At 35.2% G+C, this 13,691-nt stretch overlaps 1 protein-coding gene across 1 annotated transcript in view; it reads left to right on the top strand.

Annotated features, from left to right (window-relative positions):
* Positions 1-13,691, top strand: part of YME1L1 (YME1-like 1 ATPase) — a 24,145-nt gene that overhangs the window by 6,132 nt on the left and 4,322 nt on the right. The window contains exons 4-15 of the mRNA XM_009329132.1: positions 1,370-1,468; positions 3,235-3,344; positions 5,037-5,187; positions 5,278-5,385; positions 6,179-6,261; positions 7,129-7,219; positions 8,925-9,077; positions 10,426-10,558; positions 11,060-11,122; positions 11,637-11,749; positions 12,124-12,279; positions 12,975-13,126. Of these exons, the coding sequence (XP_009327407.1) occupies positions 1,370-1,468; positions 3,235-3,344; positions 5,037-5,187; positions 5,278-5,385; positions 6,179-6,261; positions 7,129-7,219; positions 8,925-9,077; positions 10,426-10,558; positions 11,060-11,122; positions 11,637-11,749; positions 12,124-12,279; positions 12,975-13,126 (1,412 nt within the window). The remainder of the gene's footprint in view (positions 1-1,369; positions 1,469-3,234; positions 3,345-5,036; positions 5,188-5,277; positions 5,386-6,178; positions 6,262-7,128; positions 7,220-8,924; positions 9,078-10,425; positions 10,559-11,059; positions 11,123-11,636; positions 11,750-12,123; positions 12,280-12,974; positions 13,127-13,691) is intronic.

Genomic DNA, 13,691 nt, shown 5'->3' with positions numbered 1-13,691 from the left:
TTAGAGAAAAAGTATTAAATTGCATTGTGATGTGAGATACAAAAAAAAAAATTAGCCCAGAGGCAGTTTCCTGAATGTGAAGAAAAAAGTTGCAAATGCTTCAGAGCTTTGATAGATTAACATGGAAGCTCACCAGACTGGTTGTTTCATTCACAGTTGAAAAGGCAAGGTCATAGGTGGAAAACTGCCACAGGCAAGGGAGATGCTAAATCTTCAAGAACGTACTTTTGGTGTAGGTGACGCTGCATGCTATGGATGACTGTTGATATGTGTATGATGTGCACATACTTGTGCGTAAAGCGAGGAGAGTATTTATATTTTTTAAACTAATATGTTCATAATTATGTTATTAGATTAGCCAATATGCAGTATTGTAGAAGATTGTGGAATATACAGCATTGTAGAATTAATAGCTAATCTTTTTTTCTCCTTCCCATAGTTCTTTAGTATTTCATTCATTAGCTTGTAAGCTGTTATTACGATCGTATAACTTCAAAAAATTTAGTAGGAACTTTCAGGGTTCTTTTTTGCTGTCCTAGATGTATATAACTGATGTAATAACTGTATCAGAATATGTAAAATAAAAAAACCCACCCTTTTTGTGATTACATTAGCTTCTGAATTACTATAGAAGAGAGCATGTGTAGGCTTGGCCTCAATTTTTTTTCCCTCCCTCTCCAGGTCTCTGATGTTGCTTAAATAATTCTTACCTGCTAAATGAGGATGAGTTCTTTGAGCTTTTGGTAACTAAACAACAGATAAATGCCAGTCCTCTTGCAGTCTGTAGGGTGCTTGAAATAGTATCTGCTAATAACTTTTTCACTGTGATGCTCTTTATTTATTTATGTTGTCTTGTTTCTGTATTGCATGAGGACTGTACAATTAAGTAGACTTAGTATAGTTTAAAATGTTTTCATATATTATACATAGTCTGTTTTAAAATGCCCGTGAGCAGTCTGTTCTTTAAAGCCTTTGAAACTGAATAATTGGTTGAATGCTGGTCCTTCAGCTTCACAGAAGTCTTTGGATTCCTGTCCAGTCTAGATAACTTTATTCAGCTCTGTACAGATATGCAGAGTTTTCCGTCCCAGATACAGCTCCAAATTCAAGATTATGGGTACCGGTATTTTTTGGAAGTTCTAATTAGAAAAAATTCTGGCATATTGCAAGTGCCTGACATAGGTTAATGCAAAAAAGTTAACTATCTATGTACTGGTAATGGTTAATTTGTTTAATTACAGATGACTGAAGGACCGTAGCAAAACAGAATTAATGTTTAAGAAAGAAAAAGCACCCTATACGAGAAGTAATGTTTAGTTGCTATTTAATAATACAGGGTGTATTTACACTTTGCTGTATCTTTTTACAGGTTTCGTGGATGTTTTCAGTACTTTACGCTCATCTTGTTTATACAGACAGCATCCTAATCCCCTCCAAAATTTCTGTTCAGATGTTCGGTGTTGGCCAGGTATGAAACAATAAATGACACTGTTTTTAATCTCTATAGTATCTTTTTTGTCTGGGAAAATATTTTTAGTTTTGTCTTAGAGGTGTCACTCAGGAAATACCGGTAAACTTCCAGGAGGAACTTTACATTGATATTAACACTTTAAATCACAAAGTTATGTTTGCATTTGAGTAGTATGTTTCCAGAATTAAGTTAGTAAACATGTGTAACTATAGAATCTTTTTCAAAGATGTCAGTATTTGTGGATCATGTTCTTAAAAGATGATAGATGAGCTGACTACTTTTGAATCAGTAAATATGTTAAATCTGGTATTCATCCAGATGAACTTTCTAAGGTGCTTGGTGACTGGTTTAAACTACTCCTGGATGTATGACGGGTAACAACAGGGCTGCATTAGCAAGAACATAATCAGGAGCCTGGGGAGTTCAGTTATTGTCCTCCATTCAGTTTTTCTGATGCTACATCTGGATATTGTGTCTGGTTTTGTGTCCCATGGTTAAGAGAGAGATGCTGACAAAATGGAGATAGCCCAGTGATGGGCCACAAGGAAGGGTGCAAAGTTTTGAGCATTTAATGTACGGGAAACTGAAGGATCTGAGGTTTTAAAGTTAGCAGAAGAGAAGGCAAGGAGTGATCTAATTGCTACTGGAGCCATATTAGTTACCCTTTTCTTGTACAGCTCAAAGAAGAGGCAACAATTACAAGTAAAAGCAAAGGAAGTTCCTGTTGGAAGATTTTCACAATGAGAATGGCTAAGTTCTGAAACAGATTGTCTGGAGAGGTTGTGTTATCTTAATCCTTGGAGATTTTCAAAACTGAGCTGGATGAGGTCCAAAGCTACCTGTTTTGATGTTGAAGTTAGACCTTTTTTTGAGCAGGGGTTTGACTAGATCATCTCCAGAAGTTCCTTTTATCTGGTGCTATTCTATCATAACAGAAGGCTTAGTTAAAACTATATAATTGACTGCTGTGGGTGATTGTTTTAAAACATAGTAGTGAAAGAAGATAAATATTCTTGGCTTTTGTGATTTATGTGATAAAATCTCCATCACAAGGCTTCTGATGTGATAGAAGATGACATATAGTGCTATAAGCTCACTGTATTTAAATGGTCTCGTTTCTTTTGTCAGTTTCTAAGTTAACAGCACACCTAAACCATTCCAGATCTCTTCAGGGCATCTTATCAGCTGAGCTTTAAGGCAGAGCTTATCTTAGAGCCAGAACCTTCATTCCCATCCTTCTGGATTAGCTTCTGAATGTGTCATGTTTGTCAGCCTGCCTGGATTTAATTCAGCTGTATGTCTCTTCTGTTCCCTGAGACGGTGGTGGGGTTGGCCAATTATCTGTAATCCACAACATGAACTCCTGATTGTTTTAACAAAAAAAATTATGGGAAAAATGTTATTGTGAAACCGTAAGCAGTTTGCTTGCAAGTTTAGATTACAAACATGGTTCATAATCACCTAACTATCCATTTACAGTACTAAAATTTATTGGTTTATTTATTCAGTTTATTACTGTTGGATCCAGAAGTGTCTTTCATACAGTTTCCTGTTTTTTACTTTTTTGGTCAGGCATCTTAAACAGGTTGCTGTTTGCAATTCTCTTCACTTTCTACTGTGGATATTTTGGGAAGATTATCTTCAGTTCAATCACGATAGTCTTTTTCATAAAATAGTTTCTGAAATCTCTTAGGCCTTTTTTTTTTTTTGTAGTGGTAGTAATGGATAGTTTTTAACTTTTTATTTATTATTGCTATTTTAAGTTTACATACAATCACGGACCTTTAAGACTTTGAGATCAAGAGCAAGACGTCTGCAGTCAACATCTGAACAATTCACAGAAACAAAAAATTCACTTTCTTCACTTTTGAAGGTAAATACGAGTAGCATTATCAAGTTGTTTTGGGCCTATTCGGACCATCTTTTCCTCTTGAGTGAACCTTCACAATTTACCAAGGGTGTTTGTTTCACTAGTGTGGAAAAAAAGTCTTAATTCTAAAACTTGAGCAAATGACAACATGCTGTTTTTCTTACTAATACACAGATTTGCTTCATATATCAATATAAAGATTATTTGAATTTTTTAGGATAGTAGTTTCAGAGTTTTAAACTCTAGAAATAAATTTCTTCGTATTCTGGTTTTGTGGCTTTGTTAAAAATAGCTTGGAGTCAAATGAAGTATTTGTTTAAACAGAAATACAGCTAGTTTAACATACAAGAAATTTTTTTTTTAAGCAGTTCAGTACAATTGATGCTTTAAGAATAGATTTAATTGTGGCTAGTATATTTTTAAGATACAAAAATTTTAAACTCGGTGTTTTTATGGGCTACAAACTCATATACTTTTAATTCAGCAGATAACTATCCAGGCTTGGGGTAGCCAAGCACTTAACAAAACCAAGTTAACCTAGGTACTCTTTGCTTCTAATTGGTTGTACAGAAGTCAGGCTAATTAAAGCATTTGATCTTACTGTGTGTGTAAATTAGCTTTGAACTCTCTCCTTCTAGGTATATGTGGTTTATTTAACCTGTGGACTAGGTATACCATGGATGAAGATAAACCAGAGCTAGCTCTATGCAGTGCTGCTCTTAAATTTCGTAGGGCATGAGAGATGTATTTGATGAAGCTCTATCAAAACTATACTGTCCTGGTTTTGGCTGGGATAGAGTTAATTTCCTTCCTAGTAGCTGGTACAGTGCTGTGTTTTGGATTTAGGATGAGAACAATGTTGATAATACACCGATGTTTTAGTTGTTGCTACGTAGTGCTTACACTAGTCAAGGACTTTTCAGCTTCTCATGCCCTGCCAGCGAGAAGCTGGGAGGGGGCACAGCCAGGACAGCTGACCCAAACTGGCCAAGGGGATATTCCATACCACGTGACATCATGCTCAGTACATAAACTGGGGGGAGTTGGCTGGGGGGCAGCAAGAGCTGCTCGGACACTGGCCGGGCATTGGTCGGCAGGTGGCAAGCAATTGAATTGTGCATCACTTGTTTTGTATATTCTATTATTATTATTATTAATTTTCCCTTCCTTTTCTGTCCTATTAAGCTGTCTTTATCTCAACCCATGAATTTTACTTCCTCCCTGCCCCCGATTTTCTCCCCCATCCCACTGCAGATGGGCAGTGAGCAAACGGCTGTGTGGTGTTTAGCTGCCTGCCGAGTTAAACCACAACATATACTTATGAAGATACTTCACATTTGGAAAATTTAAGTTAATTTCATGAAGCAAAAAGCTTAAGCTAATAACTCCCACTGAATCCAGTGTACAAAGCTAGCTGTGTACAAATCTGCCTTAGGCTGTGTTTTCTGTTTGGAACTGGGGTCCAGCAGGGCTCTGCACCTGACCTATTCAGCAAAAATCAGGGTGCCCCTGCTTGGAGCTATTGTGGTTCCACACTCAAGCTACTGCCCTGTGTCGTCTAACTAACCCCATAGCACCTGAATTATATGCTTTTTTGATTTTATTTTTTTTCCCCTCACCCATGCTAGCCAGGTAGTAAGTTAACTGTGTATCAAAACTTAGTGTATACTAATGCTGCTGTGTAAAATATTTTAGGGCTTTATCCTGAGAAAGCGAAGAATTGATGTTGAAAACTTAGATACGCTTATGAAAACAAAAAACATCCCAGAGGCACACCAGGATGCTTTTAAAACTGGTTTTGCAGAAGGCTTTTTGAAAGCACAGGTATTCCTGCAAAAAACACTTGGTAAGTTGTTTTAGTTCATGTATTTTGTCTTTGCATTCAGAAAGTAGTTTATCTGAGCCCATTTTAAAACTTTTTTGTTTTCTTTTACAGATTCCTTAAGAAGATCACGTTTGCTTTCTTTCTTTCTCTTTGTTCTTTGTTTTTATCTTGCTGTATATTCATCATTTTTACCTGGGAAAGGCTCCTTTTCTGATGCTGGTTAGTTAACTTTTTTCCCCCACTGTTTCACTTGCGTTGTTTCTTCCAGCAAGTTTAGCACAAATTAAATGTGTTTTGACGTTATGATTGTTTTAGGATAACATTTCAAGGTCCTAATGAAAGAGAAGAGTTATTTACTGCTTTTGACTACAGCCTTTCAGACAGTAGTGTGACAAAATGTTTATGGAGACAAAGTATAGTATAGTTATTTTAATTCTTTTGGTGAAATGATTATATGGAACCAAGCAGAGAAAAAGTCAGACTGTTCACCAATTACATATTTATCTTTGAATTTAGATGATGTGTTATCTAGGTCAGCAGTAGGCAAAATGGTTTGATTTTTTATTTGTAATCACAGCCTGGTTTATATAACTAGGTACTTGCATCTTGAGAAATCTGTTGGAAATCGCGGAATGATCAAAGGCTGAGCTAATGTACATGGAGAATTTCAACTTCATGTTAAGTTGTCACCTGGGTCTCAAGAAAGTTAGGGGATGTGCAGAAACACTGAGGAAGAACTTCTGGCTTTGTGTACCTGCTTTTGGATGCAGGGCTTTCTGTACTACAAATAACAAAAAGCACTTGCATCACTGAATTAACTGCAAATATTTTAAAGATTTTTTTATTTTTAAAAATCTTATTCTTGCTGGACACTTGTAAATGGAAACATGCCCTTTTAAGAGGGCAGGTGTAAAGTTAGTAGCTTAATGGTATGCATTCAAGTGCAAAGTTCAGTCTTGGAATGAAATGGCTTCATGTATAAATTTGTTGTTCATCTGCTGTTTGCTATTAGTACGCTTTCGAACATCGAGTATCTTTGATGCAGCAGTTGATCCAATCCAGTTGAAAAATGTCACCTTCGAACATGTAAAAGGGGTAAGTTCAAAAGTAAAGTGTGAGTTCTTGCTTAACTAATCATTGTGAGGCTGAAGAATGTCTTACTCCGTTTAAGAAACTTCTTTGTATGAACTGAAGCCTTATATATGTTGACCACTCCAAGATCAAGGAGGGTTTTAACCATTCTTGTTCTATTTTATATCTTTGCGGCATTTAATACCTTATAAAAGGTGCACGCTCAACTTGTTGCATCACGTTTTTAAAAGCTAGAATAGCAAAAGGCAGGCCATAAGTATTCATGTTAATCTGTTTTTTGCAGAAGTTGACAATACAAGAAGATGGTAATGCCATTTGATCATTTCTCTCTTAGTACCATCTCTTTTGGATATCTGATATCAGGACAGGAGATACAGAGATTCCCAGAAAGAAGTGGGCATGTCACTGCTGATGGGATAGCTTTATTTTTTCTGTTGAACTGTTCTTTGGCTGTCAGTGGCAAAATGAGGACCTCCCTCTCTCCTTCCCTTTGGACAAATAGACAGAATTAATCTCTTTTAACTATTTAGACTAATATCTTGGTGTAGAATTTTTGATTCTGTATTTATCTTGTTGGTCAGATCTGGTCTTGAACTGTTTGGTTATTCCTTCAGTATTACTAACTTTAGTGTTTACTTATTATTCCTATGAACAGTTCTAGGAAATAGGTTGAATTAAACTCATGAACACTCGGTATCCACACAAATTCTGTAGTACACTTTTATCTCCTCTTTCTGTTGTGTATTTTTGATTAATATACAATTAGAGACTTAGATGTATCTAAGTCTCTAATACAAAACTCACTTACAAAAAACATGCAGTATTTTATAAATGCTTAGTTATATTTTGTGGCATGTTTTTCACGTGTAGGTTGAAGAAGCTAAACAGGAATTGCAAGAAGTTGTGGAATTCCTGAAAAACCCACATAAATTTACTGTACTAGGAGGTAAACTTCCAAAAGGTAAGAATCATTGCTCAGCAGAAGTGAAAATCATATGTAGCTGTGGCTATCTTTGTAGCTTTGTTCTATACTGAATGGCTAATTACAGCCTAGCTTCTGAATATTTTTTCCTTTAGTTAGGGAATCAAAGTAGTATATAACCAAAATGGGCCTAAATACTACTGTTGTATTTAGTTTGTATTTGGGAAAAGTAGTGAAATAGTGTTAGACGTAGGTAGTGGATTTCCTTGTTTGTTTAAAATATTTGAGGAATAAATGAATCCTCAAAGAGAGTTTTGAAAGCTTGTTTATTAAAGGATGCCCTTAAATGAGGTACTTGGGGGTGGGGGAGTGGAGGTTAAGGTAGTTACGTTGCATGCTTCCTGTCTTACCTTCAGTTCCCCAAATCTAAAAATTGGTCATTACTGCCTGCCCCCACTGAGAATTTGAGGTATCGGAGATATTAATGTAGAAGAAGCAAAGATGCCTGGATACATCTTACATTTGGTAGAAATTCAATAATAACATTAGGGGTAATAAGCTATGACAGTGCAAAGCAGTGGACTGTAGATTCCAGGCAAAAAGCCTTTCAAAAATCAAACCTGTGTTTATCATTGTTAGCAGCCTTCTTTACAGGGTTAAGAATCGATATTTCTTTGAAGTCCCAAGTAAACCTTTTAGAGATGATGTCCTGAACTACAAAAATTCTTCTACTTTGTCGCTGAACATAACATAGTATTAAAAAAATATTTCCTGATGAAGCTATGCATAATTGGTGTTGATGCCTTTCTGAGTAGAACTTTATGTAGCCCAGTGGTTTTTAGGTCTGTATTTTTTTTTCCCCTCCTTTAACTGTCTCTGTAAGGGTATCTTCTTTTAAAGTTAATAGCTTCCTGTCACCAAAATTTTTAATTCTGTTGTACCTTTTCTCATCTGAGAGAGATACGTAACGTAAGTTTGGTCTTGAAAACTTACCCAAGATAATGCAAAAATGTCCAAAAAAGAACTTGTATTATGGAAACAAATGTGTTGGGGTTAGACAAAACTTACTGTGCCTTCCTTAGTTATTAAACTAATATACAGTAGTCCTTTATCTTGAAAGGCAGGATATTTATGTATTTGAACTCTTAAAAGGCCTTTATTTCTTCTGTACGGCTTTCAGCACCTTTAGTGCTTGCTAACTGCTTTAGACAGTTCAGAAACAAATGTTTTCATTTAAAAGGATGATTGAGCTTGATCACAGTAGAAGGCCAAGTGAATCCGAAATATGTAAACCTGATAAGTCTGTTTCCTGTTAGTGCTCTACACTGTTTAAAGTCAATTACTTGGTAAAGTCAATTACTTGGAATGATTTAATTAAAAAAAAAAAAAAAAGTTCCACTTTCAGAAACAGATAGGAAAATGTTAGCTTGAAGAACATGCTATCAGGGATTCAGCTGCTAAACTCGGCAGTAATTTTGTAGAATACTTCAGGCTTCTGTTTTTATTTGATAGTCTTACAAGTCTTTGTTGTTGTTTCAATATGGGTCAGAGTGTATCTAGATCTGTTAATAGGAAGCTTCTTCAGACTGCAAGTAATAAGCAGTATCTGAAACGGGATGTTAATGGCTTTTTGAAGCCAAGTGTAAATTATTTCTTCTAATGCATGGAAGAAACAGTACCTGTATAATAAGACTGCGTGGGTTTGGTGTTTTTATTGTTGTTTGCTTTTTGTTTGTCTTTTTAGGTATTCTGTTAGTTGGACCACCTGGTACCGGTAAAACTCTTCTCGCACGGGCTGTAGCTGGTGAAGCTGATGTTCCATTTTATTATGCATCTGGATCCGAGTTTGATGAGATGTTTGTTGGTGTAGGAGCTAGTCGCATCCGAAGCCTATTCAGTAAGTTAAATATTTGTGTTTTTGAAATCTTTTAACGTGAGATTAAGTATTCAGTGTTGTTTACAAGATTTGATTAGGTACAGTTCTGGTTACTGGAAAGTAGTAGTGTATGAGGCTAATAAATAAAACTTCAATTGTGTAGGTAAATCTCAGAATTCTGTGAGTATCAATTAACTGTAGGGTCTTGTTAGTTGTCAGGCAAAATTGTAGCAAAACTTATAACTGATGTTACAACACTCCCAGACAGAACAGAAGTAATTTAATCATAAATGTAATGTCCTATAAACTAAATGGAATATTTTAAATATTAATTTACTTACTATCATATGTAAATTATTGTAAATTTTAATTAAAGTGTAAACTTAAGCTAAAAAATAGTGTTAACCTTCCCAATTACTTCCCTCATATTTTTGTATTTTTTCTTTCTCTGAATTAGAGCTTTATGGGATCACAGTGTAGCACTAAGCTGAGATTTCCTTTCTCGCGCCCATCAACAAGCCCAGAATAAAGGGCATTATAATGAAACTTTTAAAATTAATGTTTAGATTGATAACTTTCACAGAAGAGGCTTTCTATTTTAAGTACGCAAATAAATATTGTCAGGGGAGGGAGGAATCCAACTTCTCTCTTAAATGGAAGATTGATAGGCATATACAGTGTAGACAGTAGTTTGCATTTGTAGAAGAAACGTGACTTGCTTCACATGGAAGGGATGCAAAATGTAGCATGTGCTGTACCTTAAAATGTGCATTTCTTTCTGTTGACTACAGAAGTTTAGATTGACTGACTTGTACATTAATATCAATGTTATGGATATGTCTAGCTGGGTGAGATGAGTTGGATCCTGGTTGCATGTACCAGTCGATGGTCTTAAAGTTTATTATTGCATTTTTATTTTGTGTTTTTAATACCTGTAAACTTGAGGGTGAGGTCTTTGCTGTTAAATAACAAACAGGTTCTATTAAAATAAGTTAGCGTTTAGACCCATCACATTTCATATTATTTTTATTTAATAGGTCAATGTTCTCTACCCAAGCTTATGAAATAAACTGTTGTAGGGAGTTGATACGAAATGCAACAAATTTCTTAATCTATTTTACTAGTAATTTCTTGTCACATGATAAGAATAAGCTGATGTGGAGATGAAGAACCTTGCTTCTCTTTGTATCGCTTCATTTCAAAAAATATATTTCATTTTTTTAGGCTAAAATCAAGACAGTTCTAGTGATGTCTAATAGAACACTTTATAATCCAAGTGTAATAGAAATAGTAGAATCCTAAATTGCATGATACACTGGTTGTTCTTTTGTGTGCTTGAAGTGTCCTTCTGCTATTTTTCTTTTTTCAGGGGAAGCAAAAGCAAATGCACCATGCGTTATATTTATTGATGAGTTGGACTCTGTTGGTGGGAAGAGAATTGAATCTCCAATGCATCCCTATTCAAGACAGACCATTAATCAACTTCTTGCTGAAATGGATGGGTAAATATATGGATTCTGAGGGCACAGAAGGTGCTTGACTGACTGGTATTTTGAATATTTGGATGAATTTTTCTTCCTTGACAGCTTTGGTTTTTTGTATTTTTTTCTTTTTGTAATGCTTCTAAGGATATAAATTTAAGATGCTCTTATGACCACTTTCTAGTACTGCCAACAGTAGCATTAATGGCCTTAATGTAAAGAGTATAGAAGCTTCTGAGTTGTAGTAGTACAATAGCTGCAATTATTTCAAATAATTTTGCAATTTTTTAGGCTGGCTATATATATCTAAAGGAAGAAGTTCAACTCTGACATCAGGGCATGTTTTCAACCAGTTTCTGGGTTAAATGTGGTCATTCTTGGATCACATGTTGTGGTTTGACAGTGTGTTTTTGACTGGCCAGTTGAGGTCATCCGAAATAAGAAATAGAAGTAATTATTGACAAAAAGGTGTGAATTCTGTCTCCAAAAAACCCCCAACATTCTCACCTTTTTTCCATACAGGTTTAAACCTAATGAAGGTGTTGTTATTATTGGTGCAACGAACTTCCCTGAAGCATTAGATAAGTGAGTATAACTTATATTAATACGTTACAGAGCATGTATTAAAAAGCAGACAAACGAACAAAAAAACCCCCACAAAAACAACAACAAAGTTGCTTGTGATAATCTTCAAGTATTACAGTGTTATAGCTGGGGTTTTTCCCTCTTAAAAAGGATGTGTATTGACCAGCTTTTGGCATTTAAAAGGTTGTTGAGTTAAATATGGAGAAATAAGTAACATGCTTCTAAGCATCTAAAATTTCTGGAAGTTTTTCTACTTAAATTGACTAGCTGCATTCCTTGTTCGCAATGCAAAATTTTCAAATGCAAAAACCCCTTTAAAATGGGTTGGTAATAAACTATCTTTCATCCGTCTCTTTACAGATAAGAAAAATGTATTCTTTGCATCTGCGCACCAGACATAGTCTATGTAGATGTCTTTAGAAATAGCAAATGAATTTTTGTTCCTTATATACTCGTTAGTAACAGTGTACTGCAGCATTTTTAAGTCAATGTATTAAATTGTCTTTTCCCTTAGTGCTTTAATACGTCCTGGTCGCTTTGATATGCAAGTTACTGTTCCCAAGCCTGATGTAAGAGGTCGTACAGAAATTCTGAAGTGGTACCTTAATAAAATAAAGTATGATCCATGTAAGTAAATACTTTACTGTAATATCTTTTTATGTAACAGTTTTTATACTGGAGCAGCCCACTCGTGTTAGTCCTTTATTCCATAAGCAATTGTGGCTTTACCATGTGTCGCAGTAAAGGAACCAAAAAATGTCTAGTATGTAGTGTTACGACAGTTTTCTGAGGCAGTGTTTCTTTCTAGTCCCAAACAGTTCATAGTCTCTTAAGATTTAGGCTTCATTTCTTCTGAAGCTGAAAATTTTTTGTTTAATGCATTATTTTTTAATAGAACATGATTCTTGCTTATAATTTGATCACTTCTTGACATTTCTTCATGATACAAGTTTTTTCAGGAGCAATATGGAGCCTAATGACAAGTTTGTTTTTCCCCACAGCTGTTGATCCGGAAATAATTGCACGAGGCACGGTAGGATTTTCTGGAGCAGAGCTTGAGAATCTTGTAAATCAAGCTGCGTTAAAGGCAGCTGTTGATGGAAAAGATATGGTAACCATGAAAGAACTAGAATTCTCCAAGGACAAAATTCTAATGGGTAGGATTTTATACAAAAGACATACATATATGTTACAGTACACAGGGGTTTTCTTGTGTGATTAAGACTTCTACAGAGAAAGAGAGAAGCTTTTATATGTTGTTTTTTGTGTGTGGGTTTTTTTTTTCCCCCTTAAAACAAGTAAGTCTTCTGTTTAGTTTATTCTGAATAGAACCTTTTGAGACCAGAGAGTAGTATGTAAAATCTAGTATGGAATACATTCTTTAAGACTTGATACTTTTTTTTATCAAAAATGCTGCATGTTGTACTTGAGCCTAGAGGAAGACACAGGCTTGATTTCTTACCCTTCCCCTACTTATTCCTAAAGGAAAGAAAAGACCAGAAACCTGGAACTTCTGTTTAACTAACTTGTTGTGTGATAGCACAAAACTTAAACATCTGAGACATACACACTAAAAATCTGGTCTGTTCATACTTGAGAGAAGAAATGAACTTTTCTCAGATACTCAGACTGCATTTTAAATCTATTCCTTTAAAAGCAACTTGTCTGTAGAGTATATTGAGGTCCGTTTTAGACATTAAAATCCCACTCATAAACATTTTGCACTTAATGAGTGTTAGTTAATTTTGCTTGCATGTTGTTCCTCAGCTACTTTGTGCTCTGAGTATGTGTAATGTGTGGATTATGGTGGTCAGCAGTAGAAAAAAGTTTATTTAATGTTCCTCCGTTTAAGGACCTGAACGTAGAAGTGTCGAAATTGATGAGAAAAACAAAACCATCACTGCTTACCATGAATCTGGACATGCTATCATTGCATATTATACTAAGGATGCAATGCCGATCAACAAGGCTACAATCATGACACGAGGAACAACACTTGGACATGTGAGTATTTCTAGTATTTTGTGTTGGTTTTGTGTTGTTGAGGAATTTGCCAACAACGCTATTGTAATTATGTTAACGCATATTGTAATATGTTGAAATACTCAGTTATGACCAATCTCTTGGAAAACTCACTGGTCATCTTTTCTGTGTGATAGAAAGCTTTCTTCCTTCATTTTGAAATAAAATAGCACATGCTAGTATAATAGTTCACATATACAAGGAAAGAAACGTAAGTATGTTTGATTCTGCTGCAGTTAAAATAGCACCCAACAGCAAAACTTTGAAGAATGTCTAAAGGACTGGAAAGTAGAAGCACTACTCAACTGTACTTCTAACACAAACATCCTTTATCAAGTTGTTCTTTTGTCCTATGTGACTTTTTCTAAACCTAATCGGTTACCTACCTTGTTTCTAACATAGATATCCCTAAGTTTTTTCTATTCTGCCTTTAGGTGCCGAGCATTTGAACAGAAAAATACTTCTGTCTGTTTCTGTTGAACTGTTTCCAAGTTAATGTGTTTAGTTAAAGAAAATCATTGGCCTGAATCCTCAGGCAAGTTGATTT

The sequence above is a fragment of the Pygoscelis adeliae genome, unplaced genomic scaffold (assembly GCF_000699105.1).
Source record: "Pygoscelis adeliae isolate BGI_AS28 unplaced genomic scaffold, ASM69910v1 Scaffold427, whole genome shotgun sequence".
Classification (NCBI taxonomy): domain Eukaryota; kingdom Metazoa; phylum Chordata; class Aves; order Sphenisciformes; family Spheniscidae; genus Pygoscelis; species Pygoscelis adeliae.
Note: the sequence above shows the minus strand (reverse complement) of the source record. Positions and strands in the feature narration are given on the sequence as shown.